Source organism: Enhydra lutris, unplaced genomic scaffold, assembly GCF_002288905.1.
Source record: "Enhydra lutris kenyoni isolate GAN:26980312 unplaced genomic scaffold, ASM228890v2 scaffoldscaffold33, whole genome shotgun sequence".
NCBI classification, from domain to species: Eukaryota; Metazoa; Chordata; class Mammalia; order Carnivora; family Mustelidae; genus Enhydra; species Enhydra lutris.
This window is the reverse complement of record NW_019154117.1, coordinates 9,368,356-9,392,286: the sequence shown is the minus strand read 5'-3', so window position 1 is coordinate 9,392,286 and position 23,931 is coordinate 9,368,356. Positions and strand designations below refer to the sequence as shown.

Sequence of the window (23,931 nt, the reverse complement as noted above, 5' to 3'; positions counted from 1 at the left end):
GTTGTCAGCCTTCCGTTGCTTATTACATGGTTGGTTTCTGTTTTAATTTTTTTAATTGAAGTCAAATTAACAGCAGAATCTTACATTAGTTTCAGGTATGCAACATCGTGATCCAACAGTTCTATACATTACGCAGTGCTCACGATGACAAGTGTGGTCCCCACGGTCACCGTACAGTGTTCCTACAGTGCGGTTGACTGTCCTCCCTATGCTGTACTTCTCATAGTTTCCTTGTTGAAGGAAAGACTCTCCCAGCTGTCTCTTGCTTTCTCTTCCACTTCCTCCCCTCTTACTTTGGGGCAAACTCCAATCTTTTTGCTGGGACCACATACTTTCCTCAGTAATGTGATGCCTTTACCTAGGGAACTGGTCTGAGAACTCCCCGTCGGGGACTTTAATTAGCAACTACAAAAGAACAGTTGTGATGTGAGAGTCACCCAGTCTCATTCCGTTAATTTTGTGTGGCCCCACGTGGGGTCAACTCCTTTCATTTAGCTCCTCAGACACAGTGACATTAATTGTGACATTAATGACATTATGTGACCCCGAAGACATACCTCCAGCTTATTTGCCGCCCAGGTTGGCCACAGCACTGTAGATGTGACAAGGGTGGGCGTCGGGTCAAGGAGCCAGGCTAGAGTTGGGCTAGAGTTATTAAGGGGAACAGTAATGTGTGACCACTCATTGGGCCTCCCCGGAATATAGAACTTTCCATCTGTTGCACTGTCCCATTCATTTTTATTAAATTGATTGTCTTAATCTGGGGAGAAAGGAGATTTTTGTATCTGCCAGCTTGGACTCCATTTACCTCATAATAAACACTTCTTTCCTGTTTTCATTCTTCTTCCCAGCTGTCGGCCAAGCTCACCAACCTTCCGACGCTCATTTCCATGAGGCTGGAGTTTCTGAGAATTCTGTGCAGCCACGAGCACTACCTGAATCTGAACCTCTTCTTTATGAATGTCGATGCTGCTCCGGCATCCCCCTGCCCCTCCATCTCTTCCCAGGTAATCAGCTCCAGAATTCCTCAAACTCTGATTTGATTAGTCGAGTCGTTTATTACTGTTAAGGTTGGTCTTATTCATTAAGAGGAAAATCAAGCTGTTTGCGCTGGATCGGTTGATCCAGATGCACACAAATATGGTACCCAATGTTGCGCATCTAACTGGCCCCTTACACGGTACGCGACTGGTTTCTTCCTAAGCTCAGGTGTCCCTGCTGAAGCCAGGAAGAGCACAGAATCCACACGCATGATGAAAATTTAGAAATTCATAGATAAGCCACGTAGCTTCCTCTCTCTGGCATTAATCATCTTTCCACATGGGGGGACCATCTTCTTTGCTCACTTTCCATTTCCTGCACCCCAGAGTCATAAAATTCATGAAATTGCCTATGCCTTTATGTTTATTCCGAAATGATCTACTAGTGGTTTTTAACACTGGTATTATATCTTTGAGCTATTCTAGAACTTTCTGTTGGTACTGTTATAAAATGCAGTTGGGTGCAAGATGAGTCCATCTTGAATTATACTCCAGATTATTTAGTTCTTGAAACACTGAAAAGACCTTGTCATAAATGAATCCGACAGTCTCTTTTATAGAGAATGTATTTCTAATGAGTCTTGTTCTTTAACTGCCACACACACAAAAAATAACACTTGTATAATATTTAGAGACAAGGCTTTGACTGACGTGGCTGATTCTTTTTTGGTAACAGTTTCTCACAGGTTAGGTTCAGGGGGGGCCCCAGATTCTAGAGGTATTATGCAAATACAGAATTCAAGAGTCAAATAAGTTTTGGAAACCCTGTTTTGTTAACCTGTGTTAACAGGTCTGTTTGTAGCAGACCACCCAAGATTCTCTAGCTTGTTAGTGTAAATTGTAAATACCCAAGGGGTGGAGGAGAAAAGTGTTTAATAAGCACTGATTCCCAAAGTGATTTCACTATTGAAAACCTTTTTTAACACTGAAAAGAAAAAAAAAAAAAAAGCTGCAAATAAAATAAAATGTTAAAAAAAAAAAGAGAGAGAAAACCTTTTTTATTCCCCCCATAGATTTCTCAAGGGACTCGTGCCCTCTAGAAGAACTTTAAGGAAATGCTGTTTTACAATCCCATTCCATTTATAGGTGACAAATCAGTAGCTCAGGATAGCAAGCAAGTTTTCTCCATGTTAGGTTCTATTTTTGTTGCATATTCCTTGAGACTAATACCAAGGTGAAGGTTTGTCTTACTAATTAAAAGAAAAAAAAATGTAGCCATTTATGCCAATGGCAGGAGCTAGTTGTCAGCCACATGACCATCTCCACGTGCCTTGGGGAGGATCAGACTTACAGCGGCAACTCCAAATGGGCTAACTTTGCCCTGAGTCTTCTACCCCATTTCCCTTCTGACTACCCCAGGAAGTTAGCAACCCTGGGGCCCGCAGGGTGAGGTCCAGCCCCACCCAGCTGTAAAGGATTTCCAGAGACCTCTGACATTTCCCCTGCCCGACTCCTCTGCTAGCCCCAGGCAGCAGAATTTGGGCTGTGTGCAGAAGCCAGACTGGGAAGTGCCTCGGAGGAAGCAGGGACCTCAAATAAAGGAGGCAGCTTGTAGGAGAAGCATTCCCTGCTCAAAGCCACAGCATGGGACACAGTGCCTGTTTCCCTGGGTTTCCCGATCCACGGATACAAGGATATGATACAAGAGGAAGCTTTCATCTTTGCTTCTGATCTGGGGTGGGGAAGGGAGTAGGAGTCCTTTTGTGAGAGACCCTGGGGGCTCTGTTTTCATCTTTCCCAACTGACAGTTCTCTGCCTGCAGGGATGGGAACACAAAGTGACCACCAGAGGTACAGCTCCCACCTGGGGACTGTCTCTGGGAAGTGCTTACAAAGTACCCCTACAGCCACCGGGCTCCTTAAATGCTGGCCATTGTGATTTTAATTCCTGTTCCTGTTCCTTATGGAACTGCTCTTTGCATTTCTTTTTTTCTTTTTTTTAACAAGCACCTTGGTTTATTTATTTTTTTTTTATTTAAATCCTTGCATTTTTATAGAACTCGAGCTCCTGCTCCAGCTTCCAGGACCAGAAGATTGCCAGCATGTTCGATCTGACCCCGGAGTACCGCCAGCAACACTTCCTCACAGGTCTTCTCTTTACGGAGCTGTCTGCTGCTCTGGATGCCGAAGGAGAAGGGTATGCTGCGGATGTGTTAATTGCGATACAAAGCAAAAACAAAAGCAAAAATATCAAAAACCAAAAAAACCCTGCAAAAACCAAAAGCTCTTTCCTAGAGTTTGTAGTCCAACCTCTCCTACTTGGCAAAAAACTCTACCATTCACCAGCTCTGAGGAGTGGAAGCATTCATGTGCTGAGAAAAAGGTGTTCATAGGAACGTGGAAAGGCATGAAGGACTGAGGGAAACCCTCATAAAATGGCTTTTTCCAGCCACTTAATCAGTGAGTTTCCCGTTTCTACTAAGCAGGCTTTCCAGGGATGCTTTGATTAGTGAACTCAGGAACAAAGCTGTTTATAAGACATGCCCTGGGTGATCTATGTACACAGACAGCAGCAAGGTGCCCCTTGGCTTCATGTTGACAAAGGAAGTGGCCGCTGACTGGAAGGCAGTCACCCAGTGTCCAGATTAGGTTTCTTGTAGAGAGACCTTCCCAGGTTAAAAGAGATGCCCGAGGTCTAAGGCTTATAAATCCTTTCACCTTTTATAAGTCTGATCACCCAGGGGCTATGGCAGGATCTACTCTTGAAGTCAGTGGACAGGGATGGAGATCGACCTCCCCTTCTTCTTTCCTTCTCTCCCTGTGCTCCCTGAGCCATAGGATTAGAAAACCCCCATCTGTCCAGTTGGACGGAAGGAGACAGTGCCTTCCAAATAGTATACATTCCATTCAACACTCACCAAATGCTTATAGTCTGGAGTATATCAGAGGTGCATCAGTGCACAAAAGAGACAAAATTCCCTGCCCCCGTAGAACTCGCCATTCAGGGGCTCAGATCTAGAGATCGTTGGCATTGATAGATAATTCAAGCTCAGCCCTTTTGGTGTTCAGGTTAGGCACGAAGACTAGAAGGAACTTGCCCAATGTTATGTAGCAGAACCCACCCAGAGCCTTGGTCTCCTGAGTCCTAAATCTCCTTTAACAAGGTACACCCTTACACACCCCACCATTGCTCTCCCTGGACAACCTCTACCTATGACTCCTCCGCTCTTCCTTGCTGTGCTAAAGAAGTTTCTGGAATAAATTATGCTCATTAGTGGCAGCATTGCTGTATGTTTACAGATTTTCGTCTAATTGGAAGTTTTCAAATTTTCTTTAAGCGCTTATAATTTAGAGAAGGAAACAATGATAGAAGAACCTTCAGCTTATGTTAACTGCAATCACGAAAGTACCATAAGTGCTTTGCCCGTGGTGTTCGCCAAGTGAACATCTGTCTCTGCCTACCAGGAGGCCAGTGTGGGAAACGGAATGTTCTTCTCTCTAAAGTTTGCCTCTTTCTAGAAATTCAGGTCCCGAGTGCCTCCATAGAGAGCTTCGATCTCATCTTCTCTCAATCCTAACTACACTCCTCTCAGGTTTCCCAATAGAACTTTCTACCGTATGACTAGAATAAATTTCCACAGCAACACAGAGTACCCTGACCCATAAGGCGTTGAGAATGAGGTTGGAGCGTAAAGAAAATCGCCTTCACGTATAGGACACATGTGCACGTGCACACACACACACGCATTTTCCTTAATTGTCTTTGCTAGCACTGATCCATGTGATATCGGAAAGTACTCTTTAGGATTTAATTAGCAGAAGTCTCTAATTTCCGTTTCCCTTCCACCGAGATGTCAAGGGAAACAGCCCTGACATCTATTTTGATTCGTAATAGAATTGTTGCTGTAATTTCACTAGCAACATAGTAAGCCTATGTTCAGAGGACGTCATGTAATTTTCAGTAATTTAATTGTCACGTTCTTCAGACACACACACACATACACACCACACACGGGACCTTTTCTACCCCCCAGAGGGTAGCTGATTAAGAGTGTCTCTCCTTTGGCAACACAATAATTCCCAATTTCTGGGTTGTCAGTTACTCCTCAGGAAAGTCATTAGAAATAACTGTCACATACTTATTAGTGAGTTTACCATTTGGGCTAAAGCCTCAGAAAAATCTCCTTGAACAATCCTTCCTCTTTATCAGTACTTCCTTTCGCTGCCAGGACAATGACTAGACTCACCAACACCTGCCCATCCGAAGGGCAAGGGCCAGTGAGACACGTCTCAGTGTCTGGACTCGTGCAAGAGCCATAGCTTCAGTTTCTAATAAGTCTCCCTAGAACCCCTTACCTGGGGCTGCCTCCAAATGTCTACATATCTTAAATCCCTAGTGTTTTTCAAGCATGCGGAAATTATCTAGCAGCTCTGGTTGAAGACTTAATTCCAATCCTTCACATGCTCTTCCAGAAAATAGAAGGGAGAGATCACTTTCCAACTCATTCCATGAAGCCGGCGTTACCCTGATACCAAAATCAGACAAAAGACATCACAAGAAAACTGAATGCCAAAATATGACTAGATACAAATATCCTCAACAAAATACTGGAACACTGAATTCAACAGCACATAAGAAGGGTTATACACTGCAGCTAAGTAGGATTTATCTTAGGAATGCAAGATGCCAACGCAACACTGGGAAAATCAATTGATATGATACACTCAATGCATAGAATAAAAGATGAAACCTATTCAATCATCTCAAGAGATGAAGAAAAAGCATTTGACAAAATCTAATACCCTTCTTAAAAAAACACTCAACAAATCCTACAGAGGTAGAAGAGTACTTTTTCAACCCCAGAAAGGACATCTATGAAAAACCCAAAGCTAACATTGTACTTATCAGTGAAAGGCTGATTGCTTTTCTTCTAAGACCAGAAACTAGATAAGATTATCCATTCTTACTACTTCTATTTTACATGTCATTGTACTGGAAGCCTTACCCAGAGCAAGGAGGCAAGAATATGAAATAAAGGCACCCATGTTGGGAAGGAAGAAGTAAAACTATCTCTGTTCCCAGATGACATGATTTGTTTTTGGAAAGTCCTATGGAACCCACTAGAAACCTATTAAAGATAATAAATGTGTTCAGCAAGGTGGCAAGGTACAAGATCAATATGCAAAAATCAGTTATATTTCCATATCCTTGTGGTGAACAATGTGGAATGAAATTTAGAAAACTCCATTTAGAATAGCATCAAAAAATAATAAAAATCATAGGACTATATTTTTTAACAAAAGAAATATAAGATTTGTACACCAAAAACTATAAAACACTTCAGAAATAAAAAGATCGAAACAAGTGGAGACTCATGATGTATTCATGGGTCAGAAGACTTAATTCTGTTAAGTTGGTGATACTCCCCAAATTTATCTATAAGTTCAGTGCAACTCCTCTCAGAATTCAAGCTAGATTCTTTGCAGATACTAAGATGACCCTAAGATTCATATGAAAATTCAAGGGAACCAATATAGCCAAAACAATCTTAAAAAAGAACACAATCGGAGGGCTCACATTTCCTGATTTCAAAACCTACTACAAAGCAATAGTAGTTCTGCCATAAAGATAGACCTATCGATCAATGCAACTGAATTAAGAGTCCAGAAATAAATCTTCACATTTAGAGTCAATTGACTTTTGGCAAGGGTGCCAAGACAATTCAAGGGGAGAGAGTCGTGTTTTCAACAGATGGTGCTGTTGTAATTGAGTATCCAACATGGAAAAGAATGAAGTTGTGTCCCCATCTCATACCATGTGCAGAACTTAACTCAAAATAATCAAAGACTTCAATGTAAGGACTGAAACTACAAAACACTTAGATGAGTCATAGGGATAATCTTCATTATCCCTATGAAGAGGGATCAGGCAATGGCTGCTTAGATCTGACACCAAAACTAGGCACAACAAAAGAAAAAAAAATAGGTGAGTTAGATTTCTTAAAAGGGAGAACTTCTGTGGTATATAGGACATCATCAAGAAAATGAAAAGACGATGCACAGAATAGGAGAAAATATCTGCAAATTGTAGACCTAATAAGGGATTTGTGTGCATTATTTCATTTTTTAAAAATATTTATTTTTTCATTTTAGAGAGAGCACACATGCATGTGAAGGAAAGGGCAGAGGGAGAGGGAGCCCCACAATGGGCTCTCTGCTCTGCGGGGAGCCTGCTTCCTCCTCTCTCTCTGCCTGCCTCTCTGCCTACTTGTGATCTCTATCTGTCAAATAAATAAAATCTTAAAAAAAAAAAATCCCGTAATTCTACCCCAAGGTATGAAGTAAACTTGATATCCGAGAGAAGTAAACTTATATCCATACAAAAACTTATACACAAATATTACAGCAACATTAATAATTTATAATAGCCAAAAAGTGGAAATAATCCAAACGTCCATCAGTTGATGAATGGGGTATTAAAATGTGATCTGGGGCTCCTTGATGACTCAGTGTGTTAGGCATCTGACTTTTGATTTTGGCTCAGGTCATAATCTCAGTGTTGTGAGATTGAGCCCTGTGTCAGGCTCTGCACTGGTCATGGAGCCTGCTTGGGAGTTTCTCTCACCCTCTCCCTCTGCCCCTCTCCCCCACTTCACAGCCCACCCCTCTCTCTCAAAATGTGTTCTGTCCACACCATGGAATATTACTCAACAATAAAAAGGAATGGATTACCAGATGCTACAATATGGTGGACTTTGAAACATCAAGCCCAGGGACAGAACTCAGGCAGTCTCTTTCTGGATTCTAGACACTTCTCCCTCCTTTTCCTTGGTTTTCACATGTCGCCCCAATGATCCAGGAGCGTTCTGATCCCTCCTTGTTGTTTAAGAGCGTTTTGGCCGATCTCCTTTCACCATAACCTCTAGCTTTCTGTGTTGTGTCAGGATCAGCAAAGTGCAAAGGAAAGCGGTCAGTGCCATCCACAGCCTTCTGAGCTCTCACGACCTGGACCCGCGCTGCGTCAAACCGGAAGTGAAGGTCAAAATCGCTGCTCTCTACCTGCCTTTGGTTGGGATCATCTTGGATGCTTTGCCACAACTCTATGACTTTACAGGTGATAATGCCTCCTTATCTTTCAGGAACTGAATGAAGGGGGCTCCTGCCAGGTGCCCCACTGGAATGAAGTTTCCGCTCTTAGTTCTAGTGCTGATGTGTTTGTGTGAGCAGTTTCCCACACCAGTGCTCTCAGAACTTTTTCACATGAGTCCCAATAAGTTTTCGGGGTTTTGGGGGGTCTGGGTTTTCTTTTCTTTCTTTCTTTCTTCTTTTTTTTTTTTTTGGTTCCAATAAGTTTTCTGTTTATTTTGTAAAAAACCATAGTCCTGTGTGGTGTTTCTTTTCAACATTTTCAAAATTTAAATTCAGTTAATTAACAGATAATGTATTACTGGTTTCAGAGGTACAGGTCCTGTGGTTCATCAGTGTTATATAATAACCCCAGTGCTCATTGCATCACGTGCCCTCCTGAATGTCCATCCCCCAGTGACCTCATCCCCCCATCCACCTCCCCTCCTGCGACCCTCAGTTTGTTTCCTATGATTAAGAGTCTCTTACAGTTTTTCATTTAGAAATCATTTTTTCACTCATTCACCCATCTGCTGGTATATGATGAACTTTATAGACCATCCATCACAAAGGATGAAATACTAACAGAATTATTCCCTTGGGAGATCACCACTCTAAGGCATTGAAATAGGTGTTCCTGGTCTTTTCTCTTAAGAATGGCTTAGGAAAGAAGCAGACTCAAGCGTCCTTAAACGATTGTTCCATATCATGGTGTCAGGGCATCTGGGAGGTTCAGTTGGTTAAGCATCCAACTCCTGATTTTGGCTCAGGTCAGGTCACGATTTTAGGGTCATGAGATTGTGGCCTGTGTTGGGCTCTGTGCTGAGTGTGGAGCCTGCTTGGGATTCTCTCTCTCTCCTCCTCTGCTTTCCCAACTCTAACTCTGTCTTGAAAAAAAAAAAAAAATCATGGTAATCATGGTGTCTTCCATATTAGGAAATTCTGCCATGGCAGAGGAATTTTGCCTTTGGTCCTAAAAGGCTGATTCTGGAGTTGGAAGTCAGTATCTCTCATTTTTCAGCAAAAGGAAAGGATAAATTGTCCTAAAGGAGTTTGTGTACCTCCTGAGTTTATTTACATATTACAGTGTGGGTTCGGGAACAAAGACGAATCAGAAATGGGCAAGGGATGTACAAAAGCAAGCTTGGCCCAGTGGGTAAACATTCTCTGATAGGGCCTGACTGGAGTCCAGACTGAGCCCAGAGGTGTCTTCAAGATTTAAGGATATAATCCAGAGCGCAGCCAGTGACCTGCAGACCATTTCCAGAATTTTGCTGAAAGTTTCTAGAAAGTTCCATTTAAAGACCTATGACTCATTTGTTCCCAAAGCAGGAAACTGCTTTAGCACACATTCTCCTGTGTGTCCATGTTGATGAGAATTTCCCAAATCAGTCCCTTTGGATCAGAGCTTTTCAGCGCTTGGCCCCCGAGCTTTTAAATCTCAGTGGTTTCTTGATGTATGGGTTTGACCTTTATAGTCATGATGTAGCTGACAAGTGGGAAAACAGTGAAAGTATTCTATTATTAGAGCTAATATAGCTTACCTATTACATATGGAATCTGTAGATTGATAACACTAAGAAGGATATAGTTTTTTAAAAAGATACAGCTGAATTCAAACTCTAGCCCATTTATGGCTACACCTGACCTTTGAAAAATGCCCCAGCCTTTCAGAGCCTTCTCTCGCCTTTCCTCAACTGTAAAAATGTGGTAACAATGTCTACATCTTAGGGTTGTGAAAAGGATGAAATGAGAGACCATAAAACGCTATGAAAGCAAATGTCCTTCTCTCTGTCTTTTATAACCCTGACCCTGTGGGTATTTGGGGGAAGTAAGAATGCATCCTCAAATCTGATAATGTTATCAGATCTTACATAAAGGCCACAGGCTATTCATTTTACCATTTGTTTAAGAACTCGGCTACCTTTAACCCCAAATAATAAGCTATTATTTTAAAACACTGAGTTCTAAAAATATTTGAGTTCTGTTTTCAGAATTTTAGCAGAAGGATATACTGTTTGCAATCTAATTTTCCTGAAAAATCGAAGATCCAAATACTTACAATGTTGACAAGCAAAACAAAATATGAGTTTTAACGAACCAATGAGTTGCAAGTGTTTTAATACACTTTTCTAAGAACTGCTTAAGCAAAAACTTTGTGTGTCATTGGTAGTAAAAAACCAGCCTTTCAAGTGGTGGGACCTTTTTTTGTTCGCAGACATCTAGACCTACATATAAACATAGGTATATCTATATTACATACAGATAATAAATTAACATTTCAGACATTTGAAATTTAATACATTATTGCCGAATTTGTGACATTAGCTTGTTATTTTATAAAGAACAGATTAGTTCTGTAATTATGGGTTCCTTTCTATTTGGTCATTATTTAAAACATATGAATAGAATAAAAAAGGTTATATTACACACCTGAAGCATTACACCATGTTACACTATTACACTAACTGGAGTTTAAATAAAAACTTAGAAAAAAATTGTAAAATATTATATTACAGGAAAGTGTTATGAAAGTTTTGAAAATTTTCATTTTTACAGTTTGAAAAATTAATTTCCAGCTGAATCTTTTGCTGAGCATTTTGTCTCTTTTATTTGCCTGCTTTTTCCTAGAGACAGTAGCAGTTTAGCAGTACAATTAATAACAGGGATTTTTTTTTAAGATTTATTTACTTATTTTAGAGAGAAAAAGAGTGCACCTGTCAGGGGGAGGGGCAGAGGGAGAGAGAGAGAATCTCAAGCAGACTCCCCACTGAGCAAGGAGCCTGATGAGTGGATCAGTCTCATAACCCTGAGATCATGATCTGAGCTGAAATCAGGGGTCAGACGCTTAATCAACGGAGCCACTCAGGTGCCCCACTTGACATCAGGTTTTTAATTACTGTGCAGACTTTAGTGACTAATAAGTATCAGTCCCTCTGTGGGCATTGGGTAGGAGACATAAGGAAATACTGATTTTTGGCTTCTCATCAGCAAAGATTTTTTAAAGACTTGTAAAGAGCAGCTTTAGGTTCACAGCAAAATTGAACAGAAAGTATCGAGACTTCCTGTATGCCGCCCACACCCTACCCCCTGTATACACAGCCTCTCCTGTTGTCAGCATCCGCCCAGTGTACCAAGTAGTACATTGGTTACCACTGATGAACCAATAGAAATAGACCATAATTACCCAAAGTCCATGATTACATTAGAGTTCGCTCTTGGGGTTGTAAATTCTGTGGGTTTGGACAAATATATAATGATATGTATCCATAATTATGATATCAACCAGACTCGTTTCTCTACCCTAAAATTCCTCTGTGCTCTCCCCGATCATTCCTCTCTCCCCCAGGCCCTGGCAGTCACTGAAGCTTCCTCCATGCCTTTTCATGGCTTGATAGCTCATTTCTTTCTAGGGCTGAATAATACTCCGTTGTCTGAACGTACTACGGTTTGTTTATCCATTCATCTACTGAAGGATAACTTGCTTGCTTGAAGGATAGCTTGCCCATTAGAAATGTGCAGATTTTTATGTGGGCATAAATTTCCAGCTCCTTGCCTAAATACCAAGAAGCACAATTGTTGGATGGCATGGTAAGGCCACTGATGTTTTCATTACAGCTGCAGATGCCCGTAGTGGAAAAAGTCGTGCCAATGGCTCTGATGAAGACCAAGAAGGAACCAGTGCAATTAACCAGAACGTGGCGCTGGCCATCGCCGGAAACAATTTTAATTCGAAGACAAGTGGAACCATACTTTCTTCCTTGGTATGTTGGTGCACCTTTCTCCAGTTTATTTTTTGTCCTGTGTCCCATCTTCCGATGGGTTTATTCTTATATTTACCTACTGGAACCCAGAGTCGAGCAGGCTGCGAGATTCCTGCCTCTTTGGTCAGTCCTGAAAGGCATCAGCGTGGAGCCTGGGGCTGAGATGTGAAATGGCTCAGATGAGGCAGTGTAGTCCCAGATGGTCCTGGGTGCAGCAGTAGGTCCACGAATCAAATCCAGGCAGTCGCAGTGGTGCCTGAGTTCAAGGTTCAGACACCAGAAAGAGGCGAACTTGGGCTATCTGGGGTCAGCACAAAGAAGATCAAACCAAGCCTCCCTCGGGTGGGAGGCTAAGCGATATTTATTTTATGTTTATCATTTACACTGTGTTTGCCTCCAAAAAAATGATTGAAGGGGCCAGTTGCCTGGGGGTGAGTACTTCTTTGGCAAAAGACTTCAGCTTTTCTGGGTCACCAGGGAACCCAAACAGAGTTGGATAGCTCTAGGCTTTTGCACAGACTCTGGCCTTAAAGAGCAGCACCTCCAGGAACACAGGGTCTGATTTCCTTGAGCTGGCAACTCTGTTCCTTCGGGAGCCCTGACTCTTCCTTTGGGAGACGGTGAAATTGCCTCCCCATCCAGCTTAATTTAACTTTGCATCTCAGCATAGGGTGTACATCTGCAGAGAACTCCCTCGGTTCTCTCCTGGGAAGGCAGCATCTAGACCTCAGTAGCTTCTCTGCTGGATGGCTTTCCTCTCTTCCCTCCAGCACTAAGCAAACCCCTGACCCCCACCAGGACACCCCCAGGAGGGCTGGAAGGCAGGGATGTAAGAAAGAGAAAAGACATTTGAGAGTTGACCTCCGTCATCATCCTGCCGTTGGAGAAATGCTGTGTTTCATGACCTCCTTCACCTTAGTAATGTGCGTCGTACCCAAGTTAGTGGCCAAGGGAGTCGGTGCCTTTTACATTGTTATTTGGCTTGAAGGGGACATCCTCAGATGCCCAGAGTTCACAGCTAGAAGATCTTCCCTGGGAAGTTACCACTAAGGTTTTCTGTTTTTTTTTTTAAAAAGATTTTATTTATTTATTTATTTGACAGAGAGATCCCAAGTAGGCAGAGAAGCAGGCAGGAGCAGGCTCCCCACTGAGCAGAAAGTGGGACGTGGGGCTCGATTCCAGGACCCTGGGATCATGACCTGAGCCCAAGGCAGAGGCTTTAACCCAATGAGCCACCACCCAGGCGCCCCCTATCACTAAGGTTTTCATAGCTTCTTGTCACCATACTCAGGAAAACTCAGCTAATTTCAGAAGCTCTACCATTCGCATCCCAAACCAACATTTCTCACACATACTCGGAAACGGGTGTTCACATTCCATTGGGTGTCAGTACACTGCCTTGTGAACCAAAGATACGGTACACTGGTCTTTGTCTTGATTGGATGAGTAAGGAAAGCGCACTCGGGACTCGAAATCGAACCCTTGGGACTGGGGTCTTCAAGCAAATAGCCTGAGCCCCCACCCCCAACCCCCAGGACAACATAAATTGTCCCGGAAGTCCCAGCACCGAGGACTGCACTAAATTAGGGATTTGATTTCTTTGCGGAGCACTTTGTGACCCTCGTATTATCCTCCGGACTCCGACAAAGAAGTTAATTCCTACACAGTTAGGAGGTTTCTGGATCCTGGCTAGTCTTGTTCTCTTCCCTAAGTTCAGCCCTCCGGTGTCCAGCTGGAAGGAGAAATACTTGGAATCTTAGCAGTTTGGAGGCCTCCTTTGTATCATTGAGACTGGGGGGCCCTGGTCAAGGCAGGACAGACCACCAGACCACACTGCTCTGGAGATGAAGGGAGCCCACGGGATGGGCCCGAAAGCCTGGCTCAGACACCGCTGAGCCCCTCAGCTCAGGGAAGGCAGCTTCATAGCCCAGGAAAGGCCGGGTTCCTAGAAACAGTTCCTCAGCCAGGAGCAAAGGGCAATGCCTGTGTTCAAAGAGCATAGCATCCCCGAAGGCTTTGGGGTTCCCGTCACTCTACTCCTTCCCCTGCATCCACCTCACCCTCTGCCTCCCTGCAGCCCTACAAGCAGTACAACATGCTGAACGCCGACACGACCCGCAACCTCATGATCTGTTTCCTCTGGATCATGAAGAACGCCGACCAGAGCCTCATCAGGAAGTGGATCGCCGACCTGCCGTCCATGCAGCTCAACAGGATCCTGGATCTCCTTTTCATCTGCGTCTCGTGTTTCGAGTACAAGGTGAGCGTGAGGTGGCTCAGCCTTACAGCAGCTCTTAGCTCCTACGTTCAGGTCAATGTCGTTACTACGGTTCCCCTTGGCTTGCGGGACAACGGGGGCATCATCTATTGGTCTCACTTCTGTACTAAAATCCATAACCTCTTGGCGTTCTAGGTACGGCCATTTCTCAGGGGAAGGATCTCTGCCTTCTGCAGAGAGAACCCCATTCTCATTTGCAGGATTTGAGCCACGGGACCCCCTGAGCAGCCTCTCCTTGGGGGCACATGTCCAAACTGGCAGCCGTTCACCGCAGAGTATGTTGTGTTTTGAGGATTCTCCCCACAGACAGAGATCTCACCACACTAAACATCCTTCTGCCTCTGTCCTGTCCAGGGAAAACAGAGTTCTGACAAAGTCAGTACCCAAGTCCTGCAGAAGTCAAGGGACGTCAAGGCCAGGCTGGAAGAGGCTTTGCTCCGCGGGGAAGGGGCCCGCGGGGAGATGATGCGGCGCTGCCGTGCTCCCGGTACGTTGGCCTTGCCCTTCCCTGCTTCCCATCAGCGGGTTTTACACCCTTGGTGAAGGGAAGCATCCTTAAACGCAAGTAGACCTACTCACTTTCCTAAGATGTCAGGGTAATGAAGGCAAACCGGTTCCTGGATTCTGTGCCTGCTCTGTGCTTGCAAGGGAAGGCTGCTATCCTAAGGTCACAGGAACCCTGGAAATGTCCCCAAATGCATCTTCTGTTTAAGACTTGTCGGTGGTACAGGTCACCTCCAAGGACATGAGTCACAGGATAGATGGAATGTGGTCGCTCTCAAGGTCAAAGCCTCTCCCGGGGCATTTGACTCATCTTTGTGAAGCATGGTCAAGACACTGGATAATACTGATTCCAAAATTGTCTCCCCAGATCATTCAGGGCATTTCTAGAACACAACCGACACCCCACCTCCCCCCCCAGCCACAGGGGTGTCTGAGTGTTCCAGGCCCACCAGGAATGATCTCATCAAGGCTGACCTCGCTGCTATATGGTAGAGAGAGGTGCTCAGGCATGCTCCGTCTTAGTCACCGTGCTCCAAGTTACACAGGGTGACAGCTCGTTCCATGTGATGGGACACAGTGGCCAGGAACTTGGGAGAAGCTCAGCTCTTATAGTGCTGGGGAGGGGGCACCCTCCCCACACTCTCCTCTTCAGTAATTCATTGAGAACCCCAAATTCACTGGGACCCTCTGTTCAGGGCACATATGCTCACCCCCTCTCCAGAAAGGCAAGGGTTCTAAAACGGTAGGCTGTCCGTCAAAGTGCAGGCGGCCGGGTCCCAGGCAGCCCTGTCTCCCTGCCCCGCTGCCACTGCCCCCCACCCAGTGTCCAGCACGGGCTCTCATTAGCCAGAGGCACGGTGCTGAGTCCTCTCCACCGAGCGGGTTACGGAACTTCTGGTTATCTTGGAGGGTTTCATGCTAATCACATTCCTCTCATGCATTTCTTAACTCCTAGGGAATGACCGATTTCCAGGCCTCAGTGAAAATTTGAGATGGAGGAAGGAGCAGACACATTGGCGGCAAGCTAATGAGAAACAAGATAAGTGCGTCACTCAGCAGCTTTGTGCTACTTTTACCTAAAATCTAAAACCCTTTTCCCCAGGCTACTTGTATTACCAAAACAACTGTATCCTTCCAAGGGTAAGGAAAGGAAACATCGTTACCTGTGTAAATTCACTCTGTCCGGGCACCCAGGAAGATCGAAGGTATAAGGAGCTATGAGTCACAGCTCTGAAAACTTGACTGCACTGCTAAGTAGTTAAAGAAAACGAGTGTTTAGCGATGTCAGATAGCCTGACCGGAGCTGCTGGAGGGGACAGGACAGGGAACCCGAGACCACATAGTTTGAATTCATAGTGTGCAAAATGTGTGGTCACACATATTTACATCAGTATCGCTCAATACTTTAAAAATGGAAACATTCTAAATGCTCGAGAATAGGGAACTTTGTAGAGAAATATTAGGTTGGTATTAAAATTGCATGACATAGGACATGCTTATGATGTAAGGTTGGAAGAATAGGACAGACACTTGATTTTGGAATAGAATCTTAAATCTCCAGCTGCTTAGGGTAAATACATTTTAAGACTGGCAGGAAATTTACCAAAATATTAACAGCGGTTTTCCTTGGGTCCTTCTCTTTGGATGTTAAGGTTATCTATGTTTTCTTCTTTATACTTTGCTGTATCTCCTACAATGGGTGTGTGTATGGTTCTCTCTCTATACACACACATACACTATATATAACATATACATAAGATAATGTATGCTATTATCAGCAAAAAATATAAAAAATGAAAGAAATCCTGCTGCTTGGATTGCAATGTCTGAGATAAACATGTGTAAGAATTTGAATATATAAGACGTGCCACTATGTGTGTTGAAGAGAGCTCACCTGTGCTGTTCCTCTTTGCAGCAGGTAGCCGGATGAATCTCAGGGTTCACTGAGCAGAACATTACATGGTTCAAGGCCCCGCCCCACACACTCGACACACAAAGGATAGGTAGCACATCTCCACAGGGTACGAAGCCCCCATCACGGGGTGTGGGGTTGGAGCCCGACTTGAATAACAGTGCTGTTTCATCAGTAAATATGGTTACTCTTTGTTGTCATCACAAGAATGGATAATTCTAGTCCGCTTCTGGGACTTTTAAGAGTCAAGTTTATTTTAAAACATGAAGGAGATAAACACGTGTCTATCGCAGACGTTGCTGAGAAGGCCCCGTTGTTGCTCTGGTTATTAATATCCATTTGCTGTGGTATTTTATTGTTGGCGCACAGAACTCCACGTGCATTTCTCTTGTTTTGTTTTTTGGGGGAAGATAGGGGCCTCATTGCCTCAACTGATTTTTAAGATGCTCGGTTCTGAGAATCTATATGTTCTAGTTCAGGTCACGCACCCCCTCTTTCATCCCCCAAAAACAAAATGAAAGAAGTGCATGTGGAGTTCTGTGCTATAGAACCACTTCGGGGGTTGGGCCGTTTACTTGCTGAGATTAGGAGAGGAGCCTAACAAGACATGTTTGACCCGGGCTGCATAAACTGAGGTTTGGGGAAACTTTTCCCTTTTGCTTGCAGAAATAACACCACACAGGGGTGCCCTGGTGGCTCAGTGGGTTAAAGCCTCTGCCTTCAGCTCAGGTCATGATCCCAGGGTCCTTGGATCAGGCTCTCTGCTCCGCAGGGAGCCTGCTTCCTCCTCTCTCTCTCTCTCTGCCTGCCTCTCTGCCTACTTGTGATCTCTGTCTGTCAAATAAAGAAATTAAAAAAAAAATCTTAAAAAAAAAAAAAAAAAAGAAAGAACACCACACTGAGCCTTTCCGTGCAGTACCTCCCGAGCACTCCCCAGTCAGGGTGATGTGGGTTTTGGGTTTTTTGTTTTTGTTTTTGTTTTTGTTTTCTTTTCTTTTTCTAGAGAAACCATAGTGAGAGTTAGCTATTTGAAAAACTTTTCATAATTATAATAGTGGGGTCTTTCACCTTTTTCTTCCAGATCATTTTTCAATTATTTTGGGTCTGTTTAGAGCAGTCATTTTCAACAGGACTATAGGTTAGAATCACCAGGAGAGATTTTAAAGCTGCCCGGGTCCAGATGGACCCCAGAACAATGTATTCAGAACCTCCCACAGTAGGACCCAGAAGTCAGTGTTCGGTAAAACTCTCTGGGCGATTCTGCTGTCCAGTCCAATTTTAGAACCAGCGTCTTAAAGGACTGGGTGGTAGGCTTTCTAAAAACTAGATAAGTGGCAATGAGAGTTGCAAGAAAATACAAATGTGCTTAATACCACTGAACAGTACACTTAAAAAGATTCAGATGGGAAATTTTATGTTATGTGTATTTTACCACAATTGAAAAACTTTGACAACAAAAATGAAAACCAGATCTAGGTCTGCTTTGTCCCATAGAGTAGCCTCATTAGTGCTATAAGTAAAACATACAGGCAAGATTTTGATGATTTAGCACCAGTGAAGAACTGGAAAAGGTCTCATTAGTAATTTTCATAGTGATTACACATGGACAGTTCTTTTTCTGTATTGGGTCAAAAAAATATTTTCTGTTACTTTCACCTGTTTCTTTTTGCTTTCTTTAGTGTGGCTACTGCAAAATGGAGAATGACATTTGTTTTCTTCATTACATTTCTGTCGCATCGCCCTGCTTAAAACCTAAATCTACCAATACATTTTTTAAAAAATAGCTTCTATATTTCACTTTTCTTATGCAAATATTATCACTTGCAGAATGAAAAACAACGTAGAGCCCCTTGGGACCCAAGACCCTGTCCTAAGCTTGAAAATTTTAAAGATGTTATTTGTTTATTTGTCAGAGAAAGAGAGAGAGCACAAACAGGTGGAGAGGGAGAAGCAGGCTCCCCGCCAAGCAGGGAGCCCAATGCGGGACTCGATCCCAGAACCCCGAGATCATGCCCTGAGCCAAAGGCAGACGCTCAACCAACCGAGCCCCCAAGGCGCCCTGGCTTGAAAACATTTAAAACACAAGGAAATATTTATTCTGAGCCCTCAGCAGGGAATAAGCAGTGGCAGAGCTCTCACAGTTGGGTGAAGGGGACTCAGGAACAACGAGGTGCTGGTCCTGGTCAAGACTTGTGGGCTCACATCCTGACGCCCCAACCTCTGGGGTGACATTTTAGCCTCTGGGGCATCTTGGGGAAATGACATCTTCACACTTCCCTTTTCTGGCCACTAAATTTAGATGTTACAAGATATCCCTTCCCAGCATCACTTAGATCTTATAGGAATCATTGAATAGTGCCTGAAATGTTCTGTTTCCTCAAGACGGAAACCTCGAGGAGAAGCAGCGCCAGGCAATTTCCTGTTCCCTACCATTCCCTCGTGGGTGGTAACACCCACCGGGATGTCAGATGAACCTGCTGTCCCGCAGGAGTACCACCTTGCTGCCCACTGGGGAAAAAACAAAAGGTCCGCACTTGACCAAGCAACCCCCCAAGGTGGTCTTTGGGACGTCAAGAGCCTGACTCTTGCCTGCCCCCGTTCAGAAGCACCAGCTTTCTTCATCCAGCGCTGTTGCTGTCTGAGCAGCTCAGATCACACCCTGCCCCGCTCCCTCTGGCCTGTGCCACAGGCTTCCCTTGACTCGGATCTAGAGCTGGTTCTCATGCAAGAAACCCAGGAATGGCCCGAGGCTTCACCAGCATCGGATTGACTCACCTGGTGGCTAGTAGCCACCAGTAATTGCTTTCCTCCCCATTTTGCTATTTCTCTGTCATCATTATTCATAGTAGTAGGGCTGCAGATAACCTGGAGACTTGACCTAAAAAATGGTTTTCACCAGGCACTGATCTCAGAAAGCGCCTTGCACTCTCTGGTGCCCTGTGGCCGCCTCCTCTGTTTTCATTTCACGATGGACTATTCAGCATATTTCTTTACGCCTTGGTGCACAGATTGCCATCACTGGAACTCAGCCGGCTTTGATAGGCTCTTTAATTTGACCTTTTTTTTTTTTTTTTCTTAGAACAAAGGCAGAGTTAGATCAAGAAGCCCTGATCAGTGGCAATCTGGCTACAGAAGCAAACTTAATCATCCTGGATATGCAGGAGAACATTATCCAGGTGAGGACAACACACACCTGATCTGTTGGACATGTTTACTGGAATTTAATAAGGAACCCTTTATAGGTAACTGGGAGAGAAATGTGATCCCCAAATGCCTTTTTTTTTTTTTTAACCATTTACGATACTGTTCACCTTACAAATTCCAGAGATAATCAACATTCTTCTGGCTTCTTTGACTCGCTGCTCCCTTGGGTGTTGACAAGGTGATCCTGTAGTTAAATATGCCAAGTGTGTACCAAGCGTATAACACAGATGGGGGCTTGTAGCTGATGATCTAGAATAGGGATGAGAGCTAAGGTGGTTTGTTTGTTTGTTTTTGTTTTTTGATGGGACAACCCCAGTTGAATTAAGGTTGACATCTCGTATGGGAGCTAAGATTATGACTGGACCAGTGGCAGAGGTGCTGGGTCTGAATAATGAGGTCTACTTTGGACCCCAATTGGGGAAGGAAAATCACTTGTACCATGAATTTGCCATCCCCACTGCAGAAAAGCATAGTGTCACTATGAACGTTGCAGTAAGACAATTTTATATGCTAAGTGAGTGTTTCCAAAAATTCCCAAGAAGTCTAGGGGATAATGGGGTTTTGGTGGACTTGAGAAATGAGTCCCACCAGGTTTCCAGTGAGAAATCATTTATTCGGGTAGATCCAGTGATGCTTTTGGGAACTAGAAAAAGAAATATTGTTGAAACCCAGGGAAACCTTAGTTATCCTACTTTTACGTGGTCTAAAATCAAAGTAATTGTTACAGAAACAAAGACAAAAAGTATGTGGTGTCTTTGATATCTTAAACACTTGGCCTCATATTGATTATATCTCTATCCATCACTGCTCTGATTGCTATACACTTACCAGTCCTCACAGTGATTTTTTTTTCCCCAAAGAAATGGCACTTATCTGTCATTATCTTCAGTGGGATTAGTCTCGCTGTTCTATTTGGAAACACTGCTGCCATCAAGCAGCCCCTTTTGTACTGGGAAGCCCACAGTTGTGCTTTGAAGCCCACAAGGAAAGCTGTGCCTTCTATATAAAGGAAGAACATTCCAAGAGCTATTGTCTGGGATGGAGGGGAGGTGTGCCTCATAACGTAGTGTAGCAGCCCTGAACTGGGCATAAATCCCAAATCATTTGGGAGTTTTAGAGTAAAGTCATTTGGATATAGGTCTTCAGCTGTAATGGTAATGGATGATGTATGTGTGTGGTGGCCAAACCCTGAAGATCTTAGACCAAGAGATGGGATGTCAGCATCGCTGTGCTCATTGTCAAGAGGGCCCACTTGTGTCTACACCCGTCCACTCAGGGATTCAGTGATGCTGTTCTTCTGTTCCCCCCAGGCAAGTTCGGCTCTGGACTGTAAAGACAGCCTGCTGGGAGGCGTTCTCAGGGTGCTGGTGAATTCTCTGAGCTGCGATCAGAGCACCACCTACCTGACTCACTGCTTTGCGACACTCCGGGCTCTCATTGCCAAGGTAAACACGGGATGCTTGTTTTCTTATTCCTAATTAAGAGCTGAGAGTTTCACCTGATTTCACACATTCTCCTCTCAGGTGTCCCCAAACCCACACAGCATGGTATTAAGTGACATCAAGGTAAAGGTTTTAAGCCTCTCTAAGAATAAAGCGAATGCCCTGATTTTTTGAGAAGTCACCAGGAGAGAGTCAGTGGGTCTCCCACTTAAAATGTGGGCAGAACTATAGGCATTTGACATGGCCACTCACTGGAGACAGGAGAGCAAATGCAACCTCACACCCTTACCTTTCACCCTTTCCAGTACCGCATCTGGGTGAGATTACCGTCCTAAATGCGAACGCCCATCAGTAGGTCTTCCAGAGTGTCTTGTCGTAAAATGAGAGAAGATTTAGAAGTAAATTTTTCATAGCCTGAAGAATATAGATTTTCCTGACATCAAGTGGTCTAATGCAGTCTACTTTCTCCCCCTGGATTGGAAAACTCCCAGTTGGTACCTGCTTAATGGAATCTTTTACATTTTGTTTTAAGTTTATTTATTTAAGTGATCTCTACACCCAGCAGGAGCTCAAACTCATGACCCCGAGATTAAGAGTAGCATGCTTTTCCAACTGAGCCAGCCAGGAACCCTGGGATCAGTTACATTTAGAAAGTAGGATTCTTCTGCTCTCCCTTCTCAGGATGATTTTCTCTTTCTTAGTCACCAGTCCTTTCCTGGGGGCTCAGGAAACGTAGGTCATTACTGTATAGAGGTGACTTTGCCGGTACATGTAGCCTGGATAAAATTGCGGTGAATTACACAGCCCTGATCTTAGTTGTGTGGTTCATAATTAAATCTTAGGTGGACTCTGTGGCTTGCATTCTTCTTCGGACTCAAGGAGCTCATTCTCTTTATGGAGCAATGCATGAATTCTTCTAGCCTCTCTGCTTGTCCCAGCAGACATTGCCTATTTCAGCAGGCATCCAGTCCAGACAAAATACAAAGGGGCCAAGGGCTGCCTCATGGCTTCTGTGTCTCTCCTAGTTCGGGGATTTGCTGTTTGAGGAGGAGGTGGAACAGTGTGCGGACCTGTGCCAGCGAGTCTTACACCACTGCAGCAGCAGCATGGACGTCACCCGGAGCCAAGCCTGTGCCACCCTCTACCTGCTCATGAGGTTCAGCTTTGGAGCCACCAGTGTAAGAGCTCCCACCAGTGGGGGGGACCCAGAATCAGTGCAAGTGGCCCAAAGTCAGTGCAAACATTGGTTGAGGGAAAGTTTGTGGGATCACCATTTCCTTCGGTTGCATATGATGGGGAGACGGTTGACGACGTAGATGGATAGCAGCTTTTGAGTTTGCAACCAGAAGTGAAGATGGAGACTGGTGAAGGCAGTGGTTTCCATCTGTGTGTTTCAAGGACAGCCGAGTGAATATAGGTAGATTAAAAGTTGTCCTCTGGGGCGCCTGGGTGGCTCAGTGGTTAAAGCCTCTGCCTTCGGCTCAGGTCATGATCTCAGGGTCCTGGGATCGAGTCCCGCATCGGGCTCTCTGCTCAGCAGGGAGCCTGCCTCCTCCTCCTGTCTCTCTCTGCCTGCCTCTCTGCCTACTTGTGATCTGTCAAAAAAAAAAAAAAAAAAAAAAAGTTGTCCTCTGTGGGGAAAAATACACCAGGCAGGCTAAGAATTCCGCAGCGTTTCTCTTATTTCCAAAATCTGATGGCACGGGACCAGTGTGACCTGTGGGTGAGAATTTGAATGTTCAGCGTCATCTGCCCCTGAGTTTTAACTGAAGCTTTGCAGCCTTTGGATTTATGCTTTATTGCAGAAGTGTTAACCTTTGCTTTAGTTTTTCTAGATCTTCGTTTATTTAGATTTATCTAGATTTTAGTTTATCTAGATTATTTACATTTGTGGTCATGTTAATGAGCATCCCCAAGAGATCTTAAAAGATAAATTGGCCCATGGGAAAAAGATAGGATCCTCATCATGTGAGACATAATTATTGAAAATATTTAGGACATTTTCTTGGGGTCTGCAGGATAACCATATTTTTCTATAGGGCTAGAAGGGAAGGAGAAACAGAAACTCACTGCCTGTCCAGGGTCCAGAATCTCAGAAAATGTGGCCATGGAGATACTGTTCCTTTTTCCGGTTTAAGTCATGTCCCAAGAAGAGGAATCTTGGTACAAAAGGATCCATTTTTGAGACCCAACTTTGCAGCAACCTCCCAGCCTTGCAGCATGGAGGCCATCCAGTCCTCCATGAAAATTTAAAGGCTGCTGACGGATTTATGTCAGAGCAATATCCATTTAAACCATTTAAACAATGATATGAATCTCGTGCAAAGCAGAGCTCACATTTCATTGAGAGAAAAGGAAACGGTGGAGACGGAGCAAAAAAACGTTGGGGAGTCCCGGGTGTCTGGCGCGCCTGCCTTCCCTTATCTGCAGGCCAAGTGCCTCTTATTGGTTCCTTCTTCTCCTCTTCCTGATGCAGAACTTTGCAAGAGTAAAGATGCAGGTAACCATGTCTCTGGCATCTTTGGTGGGCAAAGCACCAGACTTTAATGAGGAGTACCTGAGAAGATCCTTGAGGACGATCTTGGCCTACGCAGAAGAGGACACGGCCATGCAGGCCACTCCTTTCCCGACCCAGGTAAGCTGAAGAGCGTGCCTTATCTCACACACAGGTTTGGGATCAGCCATATAAACTTGAGTATATATGTGTGTGTGTGTATACTGTG

At 44.1% G+C, this 23,931-nt stretch overlaps 1 protein-coding gene across 3 annotated transcripts in view; it reads left to right on the top strand.

Moving 5' to 3' along the window:
- Positions 1-23,931, top strand: part of LOC111153567 (dedicator of cytokinesis 8) — a 178,860-nt gene that overhangs the window by 125,047 nt on the left and 29,882 nt on the right. For all 3 annotated transcript variants that reach the window (XM_022512673.1, XM_022512674.1, XM_022512675.1), the window contains 11 exons: positions 852-1,007; positions 3,037-3,176; positions 7,924-8,093; positions 11,723-11,868; positions 13,946-14,128; positions 14,501-14,633; positions 15,606-15,693; positions 19,642-19,738; positions 21,077-21,211; positions 22,234-22,386; positions 23,685-23,843. In XM_022512673.1, the coding sequence (XP_022368381.1) occupies positions 852-1,007; positions 3,037-3,176; positions 7,924-8,093; positions 11,723-11,868; positions 13,946-14,128; positions 14,501-14,633; positions 15,606-15,693; positions 19,642-19,738; positions 21,077-21,211; positions 22,234-22,386; positions 23,685-23,843 (1,560 nt within the window). The remainder of the gene's footprint in view (positions 1-851; positions 1,008-3,036; positions 3,177-7,923; positions 8,094-11,722; positions 11,869-13,945; positions 14,129-14,500; positions 14,634-15,605; positions 15,694-19,641; positions 19,739-21,076; positions 21,212-22,233; positions 22,387-23,684; positions 23,844-23,931) is intronic.